Source organism: Osmerus mordax, chromosome 10 (genome assembly GCF_038355195.1).
Source record: "Osmerus mordax isolate fOsmMor3 chromosome 10, fOsmMor3.pri, whole genome shotgun sequence".
Lineage (NCBI taxonomy): Eukaryota > Metazoa > Chordata > Actinopteri > Osmeriformes > Osmeridae > Osmerus > Osmerus mordax.
This window is the reverse complement of record NC_090059.1, coordinates 1,318,994-1,340,988: the sequence shown is the minus strand read 5'-3', so window position 1 is coordinate 1,340,988 and position 21,995 is coordinate 1,318,994. Positions and strand designations below refer to the sequence as shown.

Sequence of the window (21,995 nt, the reverse complement as noted above, 5' to 3'; positions counted from 1 at the left end):
CAAACCAAGGAAAAGAAAGGACAAGAAACTGGCTCCATGGTATTCAGAGGAAACCCGCACTCTTAAGAGGTCCACTAGAAAACTAGAACATAAGTGGCGTACCACTAAATTGGAGGTTTTCCGCCTGGCCTGGAAGGACAGCCTAATGGAGTACAAGCAAGTCCTCATTAGGTCCTGATCAGATTATTTCTCTAGGTTGATTAGTAAGAACAAACACAACACTAAGTTCCTATTTGATACTGTTGCAAATCTCACTAAGAAAAGTACACTCTGTGTTAGTTCAGATTTCTCTCCCAATGATTTCTTAGATTTCTTTGACCAAAAAATCTATGCAATAAGGGACAAACTACAGACTAGTCCTGGAGGAGTGGCCATCAACACTGAACTTTCCCCTATACCAAGCATGCTGCATGTTGAGGCTCTCACTCACTTTAACCCTATTTCTATGGAAGCGTTCATCGAGCTGATAGACTCCTCGAAACCCACTAGCTGCCTTCTCGATCCCCTCCCTGCTAAACTCTGTAGGGAACTTCTCCCTATTATTGGACCACCCATGCTTAGTATTATTAATGAATCTATTGTAATTGGCCAAGTCCCCAATGATTTCAAACAGGCTATTATTAAGCCCCTTCTTAAAAAAACAAACCTGGATCCAGGTTGTCTTAGCAACTACAGGCCAATTTTTAATTTGCCATTTCTCTCCAAAATTTTAGAGAAGGCCGTGGCACAACAGCTCACTGAGCACCTCTCCTCAAATCAGCTTTATGAACCTCTCCAGTCTGGATTTCGTCTCCACCACAGCACTGAAACTGCATTAGCCAGGGTAGTCAATGATCTACTGTTAGCCTCTGACGCGGGTTCTATCTCTGTCCTGGTTCTTCTAGACCTAAGTGCAGCTTTTGACACGGTGGATCATGAGATTCTCTTGGAACGTATGGAGAACTATTTTGGGATTTCTGGTACGTCACTTCAGCGGTTTAGATCGTATCTATCTGATAGATCACAATATGTCCACTATGATGGCTGCTCATCCAGGAGTACCACAGGGTTCAGTTCTAGGCCCTCTGTTATTTTCTCTCTATATACTGCCCTTAGGAAACATAATTAGAAGCTCTGGGGTAAATTTTCACTGTTATGCAGATGATACTCAGCTATATATGTCTATAAAGTCTGGAGAATTTCCACATGCTATGGAAAAATTTGTTTCTAGGTTGAGAGCTTGGATGACTGCAAATTTCCTTCTTCTAAATTCGGATAAAACCGAGGTTCAAATTTTCGGTCCTAAAAAATATAAAAATAATTTTTCCAATCTGACCTTAGACCTAGACGGCGTCAAAGTCTCTCAAAGCCAGCTAGTAAAAAATTTAGGAGACACAATGGACCCAGACCTGTCGTTTGAGTACCATATTAAGCAAATTACCAGAACTGCATTTTTCCATCTACGTAATATTGCCAAAATACGAATATGTCTCTCAAAGGATGATGCCGAAAAACTAATACATGCATTTGTTACGTCCCGATTGGACTATTGCAATGTGTTGTTCTCTGGCCTCCCAATTACCCACCTAAAAAATTTACAGCGGGTGAAAAATGCTGCTGCTAGACTATTGACCAAATCAAGAAAGTTTGATCACATAACATCTACTCTTGTCTCTCTACACTGGCTCCTTATCCAAGCCAGAGCTGACTTCAAAGTTCTACTACTAACCTACAAATCTCTGCATGGATTGGCACCACTGTACCTCTCCGGTCTCCTTGCACCCTATTGCCCCGCAAGGACACTTAGATCTCAAGATGCCGGCTATCTGGTGGTTCCCAAAGTTAAGAAAAAAACAGCTGGAGGTAGGGCGTTCTCATATAGAGCACCTCTTCTCTGGAACAAATTACCCGTCTCAATTAAGGAGTCTGATACTGTTTCGACATTTAAAATTAGGTTAAAAACGTAATTGTTTAGTCAATTCTACGACTGTTAAAGGTAAGTATGTTACTAGTTGGAGGCAACGGGGGACGGGTTGCTTCCATCCTTATTCTATAAGTATAACTTATTTTAGAGTTCTCTTCCCCTGGAACAGATTTCATGCTCCAAATGAGGGGGGCTGTCGCTGTCTTGGTGTGTGGGGTTGCATCAAATTCCCCTTTTTTGCTCTGTTAAATTGCTGCACCAGTCCACACTTGACCGGTGGGGATCTCATTCTATTATGACTGTAACTGTTAGCTGCTCCTGGCATTCTCTAATCCCTGCTCTCCTCTCTCTGACCCCCCCCCCACACACATCCCTTGTGGTGTGGGGGGTTTGAGTTGTCAGCACCTGCCTGGTCGTCGGTCAGCCAACGCTGAACCTGGTCACGAGTCTCCCGGTCCTGTCCTACATCTATAAAGTTGAACAATGGATTTTGGTGTTTTAAAAACCCACCAACACTGTATGACTATGTTTAGCCTGTGTTCTGCTCCTCTCTCTCACCAACCGTCTCTGGAGGAGGGGATCCCTCTCTGAATTGCTCCTCCCAAGGTTTCTTCCATTTTTTCCTCCTGTTGAGAGTTTTTTGGGAGTTTTTCCTTGTCTTCCTTGAGGGTTTAGGTTGGTTGAGGGGCAGTTCTATGGGCATATGTGAAGCCCTCTGTGACATGCTTGCGTGTAAAAAGGGCTATACAAATAAATTTGATTTGATTTGATTAGATTAACCAACTCAGAGTTTTCACTAAACCCGCTACCCGGAATACCCCCCAGATCCGCCTCTGGTGTTGTCTTCTATCTTCTATCAACAATGAGAAGTGGATACAATGACATAATGCATCCTCCTTCCAACATGAAACATGTTTCATCAGAGCATATTTTACAATACTTAATTATTGTCCTAATAGTGGGGGCGTCCTGTAGCTATCTTCTTATTGCAATTTCTCGGTTTGTAAATGTCACAAAGAAAAATTTGAAGGTGCTTTATTGACTTGCGTATCAATAATTATTGACTTGACTGTATTCTTTAAACTTTTAGTCCAAAATTTGAGCTCCATGGATTTTAAGTTCATGCTAGTAAATCAATCGGATGTCTTCATAATGATCATATTTAACCGTATTTGAATGTCTTGAATTAGGGATGAAAAATTATGCCTATCAAAAGTGTTCTTTTCTTTTTCTTCAGTAGTTAATCAACATGTTGATTGCGTGAATCATTTGTTTTGCTGTTGGACAGAAAGTTACATTACACTTGCACTTATCTGTTAGTGTCCCCTCACCTTCCTCACCTCTTAAAAATAATGAAGGCCAAAAGGCCAACAACAACGGCTGCCAGGATGGAGCAGTAGATAGGAATGAGGTGTTCATTCAGACCCTGGTAGATGAACTTGGGGAAGTCCACACTGGTGGTGGGGCTCTCCGTGGTGGTGTCTGGCAGGAGATCCTCATCTGTGAAGGGGGGCATCGAGGACCCCGGAGAGAGAGAGGGCGAAATGGAGGACAAGCGAGGGTTTAGATCTGCAAGAGCAAGAGAGAAAATAAAAGAAAAGAAAGGAGGTTACTGTGTCCTGTTATGAAGAGTTGAGACATAGTCATTCCATTTTAGATCAAATGATCCATGCATTTTACAATCCTCTTCTGATATAAAATTCTCCTCAGTCTAAACATTAAAAAAGTTATTTAAATTATAGTTTGTTACGATTGTTGACAATTCAGAAGATGCAATGGGTTGTCAACAGGGTTCAACCATACACGACAGCCAGGGGCGGTTTTAGGCACGGGCAGTCCGGGCAGCCGCCCGGGGCGCCATGAAGAGAGGGGCGGCATTTTCCACATGTTATGTGTTTGGTGCCCTCTGCTGGCATAAAAAAGGTATTGCGATTGTGTTTGTGCCATTGGTTCCGTGTACTTGGTAGGGGCGGCGGGGGGTGTAAGGGAAAAACTTGCCCGTGGCGCCAAATGTGCTAGGACCGCCACTGACGACAGCTTGATACTTTAATCTGGCGACAGCTCCCTCCCTCACTCGAGGCAGATGGAAGAGCATACTGTTCAGTCTTTGATACCCTTCCCAGTGGGAGATCTTGGGGCTTTGAGATATGTTGGTATAGATCCACAAGGATCTGAGAGGCTGCAATGTGTCAGTTCAGGGTCATAAGCCCTAGGCCTAAAAGAACAGAATGTTAAACCACCCCTCCCTAAGCCCTACTCTGAGTGCTTCACTTCTACTACTGCGTCATCATTCAACTCTCTCTTCCACAAACACTTACTCCCTCTTCCCATCTACATAACTCGGTCATTTCCTACTCCCCTGGGGAGTCATTTACAGGGTAAGAGCTCGGGCATCCATCCACTCTCACCCACGTTACCTCGCAATTAATGCACATCAGACATTCTACTTTGTGCAAATGTAGAAACTTAAGTCTGTCATTTACTTCAGTTACTGACAATCTTCTTTGAAATGAGGCCAACATGTTATTCCTGGAAAACACACTGCTTATGCATGTATACATTTTGCCAGAACCTTAATTAATGCCTTTCTGGAAGCTATTGGACAGTCACCTCCTTTTCTCTTACTCTCTCCCACTCTCCACCTTCCCTCCTTCATAAATTTATGTTATTGCTTCCAGTAAAATAAATCAAATTTTTACTTTTTTACCTGACACATATGCACATCCATACTTATTGTCAAGCAAATGCCAGATAAGCTGTCTGAACCCTCAGGGGACATGTAAATACTGGGGGCAGCCCACCAACAGACTTCTGAATATTCAGGTACAAGTCATCTAGACTTAATCCACCAAGGACATTTTGTCAGAGCACCTGTAGACTTGGTGTGCTCGCATTTGAAGCCTTAGTCATCTAGTCCCTGTGTGCTCTGCTGAACAACAGAGGGCTGTATTCTGTGCAGCCGCCATCCTCTTTCATGTGGGTTTCTGTGTCCTCGTTTTCAGAGCGCAATACAGGAGGCAACCAGACAGAAGGGTGTCTCAGTTTTACTCATCAAGTACCCTGGCTGGTGTGTCTTAAAAGAGGTTTTGACAATGTAACCATCAGTATGGTTAGGCTCTGCAGCCTTTCAGTGAAAAAGGGTTGTAATCCTATTACAAGAGTCGTTTTACCTCTCTCAAGTCTAACTCATGTTACAAATAATCATTGTACACACTGTAAAAAAAAAAGTTGTAAAAAAAACTGGAACAATCTTTTCTTTTTTTTTTATTATTGTAATTTTCCTGTACCAAATTTACAAGATATATCTGTACTATTACATTACATGCTGTTCTTTACCAGTAAATACTACTTTAATTAATTAAACTTTAATTTAAAAATACAGCATTTTCAATAAATAAAAATATTCAATAAAGCCAAAACAAGATATCACAATTTAACATGTTCATTCAAAACAAGTTGTGTGCACAACATACAGCATCCAGATGCTGTAATCAGTATCCAGATATTTACAACTGTAGTGCCGGCTAGCTGTACGAATTGGAGAGGAACTTTGCTCGCTGCATTTGTCTTATTAGTAGTGATGGGTCGTTCGTGAACGATCCGGCTCTAAGAGCCGGCTCTTGAAGGTGAACGTCGGGAGCTGGCTCGCATTTCTGAAGAGCCGACTCTATTTTTTATAGATTAATACAGCCTATAAAAACTAAATGATTATGAAATAACTCATTTTAATTGTATTTAAAATAATTGAATAATTCAAAGAACAACAAAAAAATGATTGTAGGCTCAAAGGCGCACACGATCATCCTCACATTCTGTTCCTGTCAATCCTGCATGAGGGAGGGCCGAGCCAACTCACAGTCAGAGAGTAGTCAAAACTCGGAGAGCCATGACAAATCAATGCATTTTTAAAGATATGTGGTTACGGTCGAGTATGATTTCATTTCATAATTTAATTCAAATTGTTTTCACACCCATCATAGTCAAATTTATAGTTAAAACATGTATTTTTTAAAGAGCCGTTCGGGAGCCAAGAGAGCCGGCTCTTTTTGGTGAGCTGAGCCATACGAGCCGGCTCACGAAAAAGAGCCGGAATGCCCATCACTACTTATTAGACAGGTTAGATCATCATTTAACTGGACAACATTCACACTCAGGGTGAACACTTAATTTATCCAAACTACAGTCCATCACTTTACACATACCAAAACAGAACGAAAACAACAACAAAACTCCAAACAATGCTTATCTGACTCAGCTTAAACCTTTAACTTTGTAGATTTTTAGCTGGCCACAGGGCTTTCTGGGTAACAGGAGCGTTGCCGCTCCACAACTATCTAATAAACTTTCCTTCGTCCTACTCTAGAGTCTTTACATTTATTCATTTAGCAGACGCTTTTATCCAACGCGACTTCCAAGAGAGAGCTTTACTAAAAGTGCATTGGTCAATGATCATAAACAACGAGATAGACCCAAAAAGGCTTTTGCAGGCTTTTGTAGTCTTTGATATTGACTGGTGCATGCTGTGATTGCATGACGTCAACTACCCGAGCTCAGTTCACAATTGAAGGTTTCTATGTCGAAACCAAAAATGTTATTAAGAAGTTATTTGTCCGTGGGATGAAAGTAAATATCTGCAAAATAACTGTTAAAATAGCTAGTTTCGATTAAGTGAAATTATGTGTTTTAACAGAACATGTTGGTGAAAATTTTATTAATATTAAGTAACAATATATTTCTGTAATTTTAATGTTAATATATAAATTTACATTTTGCCATTGTCTTTCTATCTGTATTTCCTGTCATTCAGAAATACAGAAAAAAACACGTAAAATTTACAGGAAAAGTACTGTAATTTAATAGTTTTTTTTTTGTGGTTATCGGCGTTAACGCGCGTTAACGCGCTGTGACTCTTATCGGCGATAAAAAAAAATATCGCTGTTAATCTATTCTCAAACTTGGGTTGGGAGCTGGGTCTATACTACGCAAGCTATGATGACTTTCACCTTGATATTTTAGCACGGATGTATACCTAGCCGAATTGCACTGTAGGGGGCGAGAACGAGTCTTCGAACCTGTGTGTATGCCTTGTGTATGAAATTATCACATCAAACGTGACGTGCTAACATGGATGCAGCTATGAAGCCGCCTGGTTTGCTTCAGGGAAAATGTATTTTTAAGAAGCTTCCCAATGGAAACCTCAACAAGACTAAGGTTGTTTGCACCTTGTGAACCTAGGAGTTCTTCCAGTCTCAAATACCACCTAAACGCAAAGCATCCCTTAGCTAATGCGGAAGATGCCGGGCCAAGCACTGATGTAGCGCAGTGGAAGAGTCGTCGTCAAACTACGATGTTTGAGTGCAACCGAGGCAAGCCCGTCAGCACAGCTCTGTCAGCCAAGCTAACTAATCTAATAAGCAGTTAATTACATTTACATTTAGCAGACGCTCTTATCCAGAGCGACTTACAGTAAGTACAGGGACATTCCCCCCGAGGCAAGTAGGGTGAAGTGCCTTGCCCAAGGACACAACATCATTTGACACAGCCAGGAATCGAACTGGCAACCTTCAGATTACTATCCCGATTCCCTAACCGCTCAGCCACCTGACTCCAGTTAATAAACACAAGTACATCTTTTTGAACATAATTTGTTTTCATCACCAATTATCATAGTAGAACAGCTTTCTCAAGCAGTTTGTGATGCATTTTGGAAACAGGAGATGAGCTCCTGGTCTAATGCGCCACCTGGCTTGAGAAACCCGTTCTCAAAGACTTACTTTTAGTCATTATTTGGGTAGCACACATATTCTGAATGCCTTCGGCGGCATTCAAATGAGCCATTTTAATCTAGATTAACGCCAAGATTACAGTGAGATTAATCTAGATTTAAAAAATTAATCTATGCCCACCACTATTTTTTTTACAGTGTACTTTGTGTGGCGCTATTCTATCTGATGTGTTCTATCCTGTTACTAGTTTGTGCAACTTCTATCCTGGCCTTTAATCCATCTCCTTTCCTTTTCATGGTATTTGCTTAAGTTAAGTGTCTCTGTGTCTCAGGACCACACAGCAGAGCACTGCTTAGATGCAAGTGACTGGCCCCATGTCTTTCAACCACTGAGCTGCAAATATAGTCTTCTGTTAGCCTAGCAGCCTAACATTAGTTTTTCCACATGTAATGCTACCATATTCCCCCATTCCTCTATGTGGCCTTTCCTTCTCTCTTTTGACCCCTCCCCATTTCTCTCCAGCGCATCAACCCCCCTTCCCCCCTCCCCACATCCACACACACACAACCCCCACCCCATTAGAAAGGATACCAGACACCATACAATGACATAGCCCTCCTTTGTGAGACACAGATGCTCCTCCTGTCTCAACCCTCTCTAACTCTTGGAACAATCAGCCAAGCTCAGCTCCTCTCCACATGAGAGAATAATTCACTACTATTGGTTTGTACTGCCTCTAAGATCCCCCTTACTGTACCCTTAACTGGAGGATCTTTCCATCCATGTGATTGGATCTTTCCATTATTATGACTCATTTAGACATTTCAACACAGCACCTTTTGTATATTGTACATTTATGGCACTAAAAGTATTTGTTCATTTGACTACAATTATATTCCATTACGCAGGTGTAATCATTTGTGTCACTGAATGCATGGAAAAGCTGACGTTTTCTTCATTATAGGCTTTCAATTCAGCTTGGAGAGCCACCTCAAAAACACCAATAAGCTCAAATCTGGAAAATGACCAAGGAAGTCATAAGCACCAGACTGTAGGCATTGATGTATCCCGGCCCACCATCCACAGAAGACCAGCAGACCTCAGAGGAAACCCAGTACAAAGAAACCTATTAGGAAACCTGAAGAACATTAAGGTCAGGTTACAGTTCGCTATAAAAAAAATAGAGAGCCTGCAGATATGTGTAACAAAGTATTATGATATATGTAATCTGTCTGGGTATGGGTCACAGATTTCAGGCAGTCATTGCATGTAACGGATATGCAACCAAGTATACATGATATAACATCATATTTTACTGTCCAAGGATTTCTGGTGCTCACTTTACATATGCAACCCTAGGGAATAGTAGTGAATGCTGTGTGTATATGTGTATGTGTGTGTTTGAGAGTTCCTTCATACTCAAGACTCCTACAGTACCATTCAGCTTTCCAAATGCCTTCACACCTTGACTTTAACGGTGTTTGGAAGACATCATCCACTAAGATTGTTCTATATTATCTAGTATTACAATAAAACAGTAGATCATACGTTTCTCATGATTGTATATTTTCTATGATTTTCTCCCTGCTTCTTATTTCCATTATCTACAATATATTTCTCTTTTCCCTTTCCTACTGTCTGTTATGCAGTATCATGCATACACAGGCATGTTTACACATGCCTGTGTATGAGTGTATGACCATGTCAGGGAGTTGGGTTGCTTGTGTGTGAGAGAGATTATGTGTGTACAAAGGCACATGTTGTGCTGCAGTTGAAATGTTATTGTCGCACTTTGCCTGTTAAAATATAGACTGTTCCCTGGCTTTATCCAGAGAAATACTGTTAGAACTATACACTTCTGATCCTTAATTCTGCTGCACTTTCTACATGCACTATTTGAATGAAAGTGTATGCTAAATTAATAAAATGTGTGTGTTTGTGTGCGCTCTGCAGCAGAATGTGATCAGCACTCGTAGAGGTCACCCAGCGAAACCTGAGAGTGTAAGAGAGTAACTCCATCGCTTTTATCGACCAGTACACTCTTCTAAGCATCTGCTCAATCTGTCTCTGAGTCTCTCTCTCGGTTCCTGCACCACCCGTCTCTCTCTCTTTGTTCCTGCACCACCCGTCTCTCTCTCTTTGTTCCTGCACCACCCGTCTCTCTCTCTGTTCCTGCACCACCCGTCTCTCTCTCTCTGTTCCTGCACCACCCGTCTCTCTCTCTCTGTGTTACTGCACCACTTGTCTCTAAGTATCTCTCTCTGTTCCTGCACCACCCATCTCTCTCTCTGTTCCTGCACCACCCGTCTCTCTCTCTGTGTTACTGCACCCCCCGTCTCTCTCTGTGTTACTGCACCAGCAGGTGTCTCTCTCTCTCTGTTCCTGCACCACCCGTCTCTCTCTCTCTCTGTTACTGCACCACCTGTCTCTCTCTCCCTCTGTTCCTGCACCACCTGTCTCTCTCTCTCTGTTCCTGCACCACCTGTCTCTCTCTCTCTGATCCTGCACCACCCATCTCTCTCTCTCTGTGTTACTGCACCACCTGTCTCTAAGTATCTTTTCTGTTCCTGCACCACCCGTCTCTCTCTCTTTGTTCCTGCACCACCCGTCTCTCTCTCTTTGTTCCTGCACCACCCGTCTCTCTCTCTGTTCCTGCACCACCCGTCTCTCTCTCTCTGTGTTACTGCACCACTTGTCTCTAAGTATCTCTCTCTCTGTTCCTGCACCACCCGTCTCTCTCTCTGTGTTACTGCACCCCCCGTCTCTCTCTGTGTTACTGCACCAGCAGGTGTCTCTCTCTCTCTGTTCCTGCACCACCCGTCTCTCTCTCTCTCTGTTACTGCACCACCCGTCTCTCTCTCCCTCTGTTCCTGCACCACCTGTCTCTCTCTCTCTGTTCCTGCACCACCTGTCTCTCTCTCTCTCTCTGATCCTGCACCACCCATCTCTCTCTCTCTGTGTTACTGCACTACCTGTCTCTAAGTATTTTTTCTGTTCCTACACCACCTGTCTCTCTCTCTGTTCCTGCACCACCCGTCTCTCTCTCTATCTCTCTCTGTGTTCCTGCATCACCTGTCTCTCTCTCTCTCTGTATTCTTACACCACCTCTCTTTCCCTCGCTCTCTGTTCCTGCACCACCTGTCTCTCTCTCTCTCTGTTACTGCACTACCTGTGTCTAATTCTCTCTCTGTTACTGCACTACCTGTCTCTAAGTCTCTCTCTGTTACTGCACTACCTGTGTCTAATTCTCTCTCTGTTACTGCACTACCTGTCTCTTCTTTACTACACCCCATATCAATTTCACTGTACTTTTGTTTTGTTAATCTTTGTCTCATTATACTGTATTATTCTAATTCTGAATGACATGACTAAAGACCACACAGAACACCAACTCTGCACATTAAATGGGAAGTTTTTTTTTATTTACTTAATTTAATTTCCCTGTATGCAAGTGCTATGAGTTATGGGTGTGTTCAAATATGCCCTTGCATGCTAACAGGAAGGAATAGGAATGAGTGAAATGCTCTTATTATTTGTGAATGCCAATCCAATGAATCTATTTAGCAAATATGAGAAAACACAATTACCAATGCAATGAAGTCTCATTCATTTATATAAACTTGGGTATGAAGCAGGGCAAGTACACTGACAGTGTCACAAACCTATAGGAATTTTTGGGAATGGTTATATCCAAATTCTAAAATTGAGTCATCGCAGCAAGGAAACCATTCATTGTTTCTAGTTAGGAATTTGAGACATTAACTGCCTTCATCAGTATAAGGCTCACATTGTACTGAAGAGGTTAACAGGTCATAATCTGGCCATGGAGCTTTAGTGAAAAGAAATGAAACCAAAGTTGGTAAAAGAATGTAGTAGCCACCAGCCATGGTTTTAGACATTATGATGACACACATAAAACATTCAATGAAAAACTATTGGTCAGAGTTTGGGCACAGCTTTTGATTTGATAATTTTATTATTAAAAAAAATTGAATGTAGATGTAGGGAATACTTTCCTTGTCGCTTAAAAAAAAAATTCTAATGGAATCTAATGTCTCCCTTCCTCTCCCTCTGCACTCCTGCTTTCCACCCTGCCTGCTTTATTCCACAGAAATACCATGCATCCTTGAAATACCCCTCTACATCCACTCCCAACCTTCCATTAACCTTTGACCCTGTTAAGTGACCTACATCAGGATTGAAAACCTACAGCACTTTCTTTATCTATGGTAAGACTCTGCAAGACTAACCAGGGACAAACAACTTCAGGTATGTAACCAAACCTCAGCTAAATGAGAAGCTAACTGTAGAACAATGACACCACATTTAAAGAGGGTACAATGGTTACGTCTGTCACCTCAGTAGCAACTTAAATAAGGTGCAAGGACACAAAATAAAATACAGCTAAAATTAACAGTCAGCAGAGTATCCCTCAAAAAAAACTAAGCTATTACAAAAACTCAGTAAGGAGAGAACTTAAACAACCTCAGAATGTCATAAATATTTTTCTGTAATGCCAGAAAAATCTGCTCAGACTGCATTCCCTGGAGGATGAGACACCAAAGACGTCATCTAACTGGCCTGGAGGGAAGGACGCACAAACCACTTGTGTTTGGAGTCAGCAACCTGTGTTTATTTCCAAACAAGATCCCTTGAAGTTTTTTCTTCAAGTTCTCTGGAACATTGTGTGTTTATAAGGCAGATAAAGGAAGTTAGTTTAAAAAATATATATTTAAATTACATACAGATGTTTAGTAATACTACTAACCTGATGTCAATAATTCTATCAAAACAAGTGATGGGTCGTTCGCGAACGATCCGGCTCTAAGAGCCGGCTCTTGAAGGTGAACGTTGGGAGCTGGCTCGCATATCTGAAGAGCCGACTCTATTTTTAATAGATTAATACAGCCTATAAAAACTAAATTATTATGAAATAATGAATTTTAATTGTATTTAAAATAATTGACTAATTCAAAGAACAACAAAAAAATAATTGTAGGCTTAAAGGCGCACACGATCATCCTCACATTCTGTTCCTGTCAATCCTGCATGAGGGAGGGCCGAGCCAACTCACACACAGTCAGAGAGTAGTCAAAACTCGGAGGAGAGCCATGACAAATCAATGCATTTTTAAAGATATGTGGTTACGATCGAGTATGATTTCATTTCATAATTTAATTCAAATAGTTTTCACCCCCATCATAGTCAAATTCATGGTTAAAACATGTATTTTTTAAAGAGCCGTTCGGGAGCCGAAAGAGCCGGCTCTTTTTGGTGAGCTGAGCCATACGAGCCGGCTCACGAAAAAGAGCCGGAATGCCCATCACTAATCAAAACCAAATGGTTTTCCAGTTTTTCCTTAGTAACCGTTATCACCTACGAGATGAACACTGAGGGCCTCATGTACGTACATTCGCAAACGTAGCGTTATTAGCACCATGGCCAACCCGTAGATTGCGCACACTGTGATACTTCAGTTTCCGTCGTATTTACGAAACCTGTAGGTCATGGGTGTCAAACTCTGGCCCGGGCCAGAGGTAATTATATTTGGCCCGCGAGACAATACCAAATTACTACTAGAGCTGGCCCGCCGGTATTATACAGCGCATTCACCGCTAATACTACGAATCCCATAATGGTCTGCTGTCTTCCCATAATGCTCTGCTGTTTTCGCGCGCCAATCAGGACAGGACCCAGAAACGCTCTCTCCTCTGTGACAGTAGTCACAAAGGAGAGAGTCAGGTGGCTGAGCGGTGAGGGAGTCGGACTAGTAATCCGAAGGTTGCCAGTTCGATTCCCGGTCATGCCAACTGACGTTGTGTCCTTGGGCAAGGCACTTCACCCTACTTGCCTCGGGGGAATGTCCCTGTACTTACTGTAAGTCGCTCTGGATAAGAGCGTCCGCTAAATGACTAAATGTAAATGTAGTCATAGCAACAGACGCTCCAACTGTCAGCGAGCTAACCCTTCCCAAAAATGGCGAAAAGAAAGGCAGAAAACAGGAGCTTTCTGGACAAGTGGGAGGCAGAATATCTGTTTACATATGTAAAAGACAAACCTGTTTGTCTTGTTTGTGGAGTCAACGTGGCTGTAAGTAAGGAGTACAACATTAGACGACACTATGAAACGAAACACCATGACAAATACAAGGACCTGGACATGGCTCAAAGGAGCCAGAAAGTAGAGGAGATGAAAAGAAGTTTGGTTCCACAACTGAATATGTTTAAAAAAGCCACATCACAAAGCGAGGCTGCTGTAAAGGCTAGTTATATAGTGGCAGCAGAGATCGCAAAATCGGCCCGGCCCTTTAATGATGGAGAGTTCGTGAAAAAGTGCATGATGAAGGTTTGTGACCTCGTATGCCCAGAGAAAAAACAAGCATTTTCAAACGTGAGCCTGAGCAGGAACACAGTAGCTGATCGCACATGTGATCTTGCCACCAATCTGTATGACCAGCTGATGGAAAAGGGAAAAGATTGTGTTGCGTTCTCCCTCGCTGTGGATGAGAGCTGCGACGCATCTGATACTGCTCAGCTGTCAGTCTTCTTCCGTGGAGTGGACTCAAATCTGTGTGTTACGGAGGAGCTATTGGGATTCAAATCAATGCATGGCACAACCACAGGAAAGTAAATCTTTGAGGAGGTTTCCAAATGTGTAACTGAAATAAAGCGCACAGCGATGTGCGGTAAAAAGATTGTACTGGTGGGCATGGTTCGGGAGAAGATGCGGGAAGAGAACTGTGCAGGTGAGCTAACTGTTTACCACTGCATCATACATCAGGAAGCACTGTGTGCAAAAGTCCTAAAGATGGAACATGTTATGACCACAGTAACACAGGTAGTTAACTTTATAAGGGCCAAAGGTCTAAATCACCGCCAGTTTAAATCTTTTCTGGAGGAGTGTGGTTCGGAATACGCAGACGTGCCGTATCACACAGAGGTGAGATGGCTAAGCAGAGGAAAAGTACTGAACAGATGTTTCGAGCTGCGTGAGGAAATATGTCAATTCCTGGAAACCAAAGGGAAGGATACAGCAGAGCTCCGGGAGCAAAAGTTCCTGTGTGAGCTGGCCTTTCTCTGTGCCATCTCGATGCGCTGAACCTGCAGCTTCAGGGGCGGGGGCGCATCATCACAGACATGTACGCTGCAGTGAGGGCCTTTTTCTTGCTACAAGGCATGGGCTTGAATGGTTGATTAATTTATTATCATTTTATTTTAAAATTATTAGCCAGTGGAAAAAGTTTATTTTGGTATTTAAATCAGAAGGCTGCAAATAGAAAAGAGGCATACCATTTTTATTTAAATTTTATTTATTTAATAAATGAATGCCATTGATGTGTTTTGTCATTTGAAATTCGATTTTGCATGTCTCCACTATTAAATTATATATTGTATGGTAATAAGCGATGCTTGTTCCATATTCAATGTTAAAGCAAAACTTTTTTGGGTCCATATTAAAAGGTTAATTTGTTCAATGTTGGCCCGCGACTTTGTTCAGGTTTTACATTTTGGCCCACTGGGTATTTGAGTTTGACACCCCTGCTGTAGGTCATCGGGTAATCAGCGCCTTTCTCCGCCAACAATAGCGTACATTGCGAGCATTTAAACGCGCAATTGAATGGGCCTCCTTCTCTCTTTTTATCATGGATCAGCCACCAAAGACAAAACAGCGATGACTGTTTGAAATGATCCATGTAGCGAGTAGTTTAACAACTGCTGGAATGGAATGTGAACGCTGAGTCGGAGATTTCGATGTAATCTTTGATTTCTTCCAGTAACAGTAATATTGTATGGATGCTTAATCTGTAACACGTAATAATTTCATGTTCACTCAACTCAAAAAGTGTGATCCTTGTGGCAAAAATCCTTTGGCCTATGTCTTCATCTTGCTAGGGTTACGGCTGCCATTTCACCAGAAGGGCATGTGCGCATCCTGGCTTATGCCTTTTTTTAACAGGAGGAGAATTTTCACCGCAAAATAGAAGTGCGCTTTCAAAGGCGGTTTTTGTACATACCGCGGAATACATAATTAGGCGCACTTAACGCATCCCCTCCCATCTCTTTATGGGAAACTATCACTTTCCCCTTCACCCTCCCGTGAATGCATATGCATGGCACGTAAAAGCTCAAGGCCGCAATATGCTTCTGCGTCTCCGTTTACGGATGGGCGGGCGCACGGATACGCACGGATACGGACGGATAGACAGCGTTTATGGTTCTCCGTAGGCTGTGGGTGCTGAAAACAATTCACCGCCAGAAGAGTAGGTGGCGCAACGGTTTTTTGTAAATCGTTGTGGAGTGTTTATTTACCTAGGTTATCGAGAAGTCGGAGCAAATTTACAAATTTGCCGTTTCATCAATAAAATACGCACATTTTCAGCAACTACACTGCCCATTTCTCGTCACATTTTAATTCAGTCAGGTGGAGTCAGGTGGCTGAGCGGTGAGGGAATCGGGCTAGTAATCCGAAGGTTGCCAGTTCGATTCCCGGTCATGCCAACTGACGTTGTGTCCTTGGGCAAGGCACTTCACCCTACTTGCCTCGGGGGAATGTCCCTGTACTTACTGTAAGTCGCTCTGGATAAGAGCGTCTGCTAAATGACTAAATGTAAATGTAAATTCAGATGCTGATTTACATGTACTGTTTAGCTGAAATATGAATTGTGAAAACTTACAGCAATGGCGGTCAAAGGATTCTGTTCGTCCTGTTTATCCCGGCAACCCCGCCCCCGCCCCTGACGCAAGCGATTCTTAATACTGACCAATCACAGCCAAGGGGGTCTCCGTAGCTCTCCGTCGCTCACGACGGATAGTTAGAAAATTCAGGAGGTGCAAGTCAAGCTCTCCGGGGCTCTCCGAGGGCTGACGGAGAGCTCGTAGAGGGCGTTCCTCGGAGAAGAGGGCGTTCCCATGTGTCCGTTTTTCGAAAAACGCAGAAGCATATATAAGCCTTCACAGTCAGTCTGCGCTTTTACCTCAGTGCGGCATGTTTGTACATACCTCGCCATGCTTTTACGCGCAAATTGTGAAACAAATACGCCTGAAGTGGGCGCAAAAGCGTTAGTACATGAGGCTCTGAGGGCCTCATTTATCAAGCCGTTTGCGTCGGTTTCCAGGCGTTAATTGTTCACAAAGACTGACTTAACGATGCGGGGTATTTACAAACAGGCCGCACTTGGGTAAAATCGCAGATTGCCTGCCACATGAGCGAGAACAGGCAAGTTGCGCTTTCAATATGCGTTTGTGGGAGGGTCATGGGGAAAGTGGGAGTTCCACCCAAAAAGGTGGGAGGATACGCTCAATTATCAATTATATAGTATTTACAGTATTTACAAAGACTGCCAGTAAGAGTGCGCCTCTATTCTGCGGGGGAAATTTTCTGCTTCTTAAAAGCAGGTCTTAACCAGGAGCGCATTTTCCTGTGTGTACAAATGTACGTACCTTATTCAATGGCAGGAGTGATCCGAGCAAGGCGAAGACATAGGCCAATTATTTTCCTAGGGTGTGGATGTTCTTCGTGTTCGTATGCTTCATGTTTTGGTTACAATGTTTTTGGGGCTATCTCGTTTTTTATGATCATTGACCTATGCACTTTTGTAAAGCTCTCTCTTGGAAGTCGCTTAAGCGTCTGCTAAATGAATACATGTAAATGTAATTGTTCTGCCCTGTAATATGTTCAGGTTTGCTGTTACTTCATGCACGTCACTACATTTAAGCTTGCGCTTTCTTTTTCCCGTAGGAAGATCCATGATAGAAATATGCGAGCCCATTGTTCTTTTAGAGGCGCGCAAATTACGCTTGAGGGCGGAGTATGCGCTGATTGGCTGATGGGTGTAAGGTTTGATAAATACTACGCAAAATGAGGAAGCATAGCGGGTGCTATTACCAAACTCGCAAAAACAGACGCAGCGTAAACTGCACCATTGTTAGTAAATGAGGCCCTGAGTGTTTTAACCACATTATCAACAAGTAGGTAGATGGTCAGTGGTCGACCATTTAACCACAGATGAAGTGGTTCCAGGTTGAAATCCCCTTCTGTCAATCCCAAAAATAAATATGGGGAAAAAAAGAAGCCAACATGCTGCAATTGCAATTGTGTTGCATTGAACCAAGCCCTTCCAATGCAATGATCATATTAAGTGGTTAACATCTGTAGTCCCATGGAAGATAATATAACCTTAATTTAAAGTGTTGCCAACTTGTCTTGTTATTATTCAAGTATAATTGAGGTTAGGGTATAACTGCACAGATGTACCCCAAAAACTGTTTAATTTCACTAAGATCAAAAGTGGAAAGCTTCTGTTGAGGACTGATTTTACACTCAACATATGATATTTTTACCGACATTACACTCCTAAAGCAACACCAATGTTTTGTCAGCATCAAAATAATGTTTATTATCTGAGACAAATACTATAACAAAGTAAACAAAGGGGACAAGAGTAGAGTAGTCGCCTTTCTTAAATATTAACCATCAAGCATCCTCAGTTTGAGGAACTTATGTAGTGTATTAAGTGTAAATTGCAATGCTTTGACCAAGTCAACACAAACGTAGTTCAGTACAATAGTAGCATTGACGTAATGTGCAGAAATGTCTAACTCTGATTCTTTGTCTCTGTTGAAGTTATCTGTAGGTCCCTCAAATAGTCCAACTGCCCCATGAGCTGAAGACCCCGACACCAAAAGGGGATCTTAGGAGAGCACAAAAGATTCATTTTTAGTCCTGCAAACTGTCAGCACCATCAAGATAAGAACTGACCGCCTACAGCCCAGCAAACGGCTATTCAACAGACTCCCTTTATCGTTACCTCACAAAAGCGTTGATTTAATCGGGGTAGCATAGAACTTGGAATGTGTGGTGACATGGATCATGGGGAATTCATGTAATGCCCACAGGGTGGAATGACAGAAAAGTATCTCCCTGGCTTTGACCTTCCTACAGTCTTCAGGAGACAGAGAGAGGGTGGTCTTTGTATGGGATGAGCATGAGACATTTACATCTATCAGACAATAACAACCATAGTGTCAAGAGATATGATACAATGATAGGGTGCCATATGGTTTGAATTGCGGTGTTGAAGTAGGCATGATAGCTCAATTTGAGATAGTGTCATGGATGTTTCTTCCTTTATGCTCACACAGATACTGATCAGCAGACGTTCACATTAAAGATCCTGTAAAGTCAATTCAATGATTTGCTTCTCAGTACATTATATACATGTGAAATGAGTTCCTGAAAGCATGTGCAAAGCTCTAAAACCTTGTCGCACCGAAATGTGTAGTTAGACCGTAGAACAGTTTCTCTTCCGTTTTCAGATCAGGTTTTAATGGGCGTGGCCAAAAAGTTACCCATCTACGTCATTTCGACCCATCTACGTCAGATCACTGACTGCTGTACTGTTATTGTAGCCTACATCAGCTAGATAGCTAGCTTCAGGATGTCTCCCTCCACCCGCAACTGCATCTTCCCTGGATGCAAAAGCGTCAGCTGCGCTGCAACACTATTTAATTTCCCTATTGATGAGGAAAGGAAAAATAGGTGGATTGATTTTGTGAAGAGCCACGCTGATGGAAAGCTTCGGATAAACGCAAACAGCCGCCTCTGCAGTGGATAAGAGAGTCTGCTAAATGCAGTGACCATTTCACGGCGGATAGTTTGAACATGGACCAGAGACAGACAGGGTTCACCAACACACGGCTTCTCTTGCAGCGCGGAGCCGTACCGAGCATCGCCCTCCCGGCCGTTCCTCCTCCGGTCGCACCTGGACAATCCACCGCCGCCAGCAGCTCATCACTCTGTTCTGTGTGCTTGTTATAATTATACTAGATAACTTTTCCAGAGGTATCTCTGCTATGAGTTAGTGCAAACCGCTAAATTGATATTAGGCTACTCGGTGTACAATGATGGTATTTTGGTGAAATGGTAGCTAATGTGTTACGACTGGGACACACTGCCTGCGATCGGCTGCGACCTGCTGCGACGCGCCTGGAAGCGCGGCCTTTTTTCTTTCAGCGCTCATGTTATCAAATGGGACTGACCACACTGGTTGCGAAGCGCCGCGATCGCCTGCGATCGGCAGCGACCGTTTCGGCAGCTGGTCGAATTTTATCGCGAGACGCTTGTGAAATCGGCTGCAGGATGATGAAATACACCATATTAGTTGATATATTTTAATTAAAAAACATGTTGTACGATTTTACTCCATTAATTGTAGACTACGGTGAACATTTGTAAAGTTGTAAACTTTATAATTACACAATGTTGGTAACAAACGGCCTTTACATGTGGTTATACCCTGATGAAAACTAATGAAAATAAACGGATTGATCTGTTGAGCTAGCATTCTCGTAGTTGTCACGCGTTGCACACAACACACACGCGTGAAGACATAACCTACCGAGAGTCGATATCTAAAATCAGCATCAAATGAATTCTCGAAGTTGAAAAACACAGGGAGTTGTATGACCCCCAGCAACAATTTTACAAGGACAACGTAGATAAGGATCAATGCTGGGATATAGCCAATGCCATGTTTATGTACCATGTCAGCGTAAAGGAAAGCTCAGAGTAGCAGAATGGCTTGGTGACCGGCGCGGAGAAATGCGCGTCTGGTGGCAACAGCTTTTGCTCAGTCGTAGCCGATCGTAGCCGATCGTGGCGCTGCGCGGCGCGTCCAGGCGCTTCGCAGCCAGTGTGTCCCAGGCGTTAGTAGCCTAGTTGGAGAGCTCACTGTCTGCTGTCTCTGGTGTCCATTTTTACTGTTACAGCTCAGGGGAACATTTCATTTATATGCATCTGTATGTTTCACTCATTGAACAAATAAATTCTAATACGGTTTTGTTCGGCTTGACGTAGCGTCCATTATCTGGGTCGGAGGTAGACAGCGAGGGGCGGAGCTTCAGCTCCTTCAGGTGACGCGCCCCCCTAGTCTCAAGCAGAGAAGACTGCAGATTTCTGCACGATTTCAAAGCCCAATTTAACATACTTGTCGGTGTTATTTTTTCATTTGAATTTGGATGGGTAGTTAATAACACATTATTCTGTGGTGTGGCGAACTTAAAACTCGTTTTCAGGTCCACTTTACAGGATCTTTAAACTCATTCCACTGTAAGATTAAATCATTCTACCAGATCATTAAGCAATGTCATATTCATCTGACATACACACATGCCGTTTAGAATTACGCTCCTTACAAGTTTCTTGATTGATTAGTACATTCAAACAATTGCCAGTAAAGTCAAAACAGGTTTTACATTTACATTTAGTCATTTAGCAGACGCTCTTATCCAGAGCGACTTACAGTAAGTACAGGGACATTCCCCGAGGCAAGTCGGGTGAAGTGCTTTGCCCAAGGACACAACATCATTTGACACAGCCAGGAATCGAACTGGCAACCTTCAGATTACTATCCCGATTCCCTAACCGCTCAGCCACCGACTCCCTCCCGTTTTGTTAAGTTTCAAACATTAAATATTTGGTAGATCTTACCTTGGCAGACAGTATCACTGGAAGAGTTGCAGGCTTTTACTTCCAGCTCTCCCTCATCGCAAATGGTGCAGGGTAGACAAGGCTCCCGGGAACTCTCCTGGTCAGAGTAGGAGTCCCTGGTGCATTCCTCACACACCGTGTCACGATCATGGTCACAGCCATACTCCATACCCCGGCCCTCAGGGCATTTGGTGCAGCGCTCACACCGGTTAGACAACTTGTTCAGGTAGTAGCCGTAGTCACACACACAGATGGCATTGTTGGAGTCAGTGCAAGGCGTCTGCATGCGAAGGAGGCCCGTGCAATGCGTACAAGGCTGGCATTTTTCTATGTGGCTGAAGATTTCTGAAAATGTCTCACCTGGGGAAAAACATGTTTAAAAATTACTTTTAAAAAGGTAAAAAGCACATACATAAGCCATTTTAACAAATGTTCTCAAAGATATCACTTTCAGTTCTTAATTAAATGTAATTCTCTCCATTGTGAATATATTATAAACTAATATATTATTAGTTTGGGATGCACCAAATGCCGCAAAAATCACAGTGATAAAGTTAGTTTGAAGTTTGATATTACAAACAAATATTTTGACATCCAGTGTTGTCTCGTCTTATCTTGCCGACTGTACTACGATGTACACCGCGACACATTGGTCTTTACAACCAGCCAGAGCAAATGCAAATGTTTAGGGACCGTCAACAAACTACTGAATAAGTAGGCTAAGTAGGTTTATGTCTAGGACAATTATTCATTTGTTGTGAGTTCGTCCACTTTTTTGCACTCCTGTCAATGCACTTTTGAATGAACTTATGCATACTATGCTAAAGATTCAACAGGGGGTTATCCGTCCCTTGCAGGATAATTATGACGTCCACAGT

General features: G+C 42.6%; 1 protein-coding gene across 1 annotated transcript in view; it reads right to left on the bottom strand.

The window, feature by feature from the left end:
• Window positions 1-21,995, bottom strand: part of ngfrb (nerve growth factor receptor b) — a 66,688-nt gene that overhangs the window by 27,435 nt on the left and 17,258 nt on the right. The window contains exons 3-4 of the mRNA XM_067245590.1: window positions 21,118-21,477; window positions 3,244-3,472 (exon numbers count right to left, since the gene is read on the bottom strand). Coding sequence (XP_067101691.1) covers window positions 3,244-3,472; window positions 21,118-21,477 — 589 coding nt within the window. The remainder of the gene's footprint in view (window positions 1-3,243; window positions 3,473-21,117; window positions 21,478-21,995) is intronic.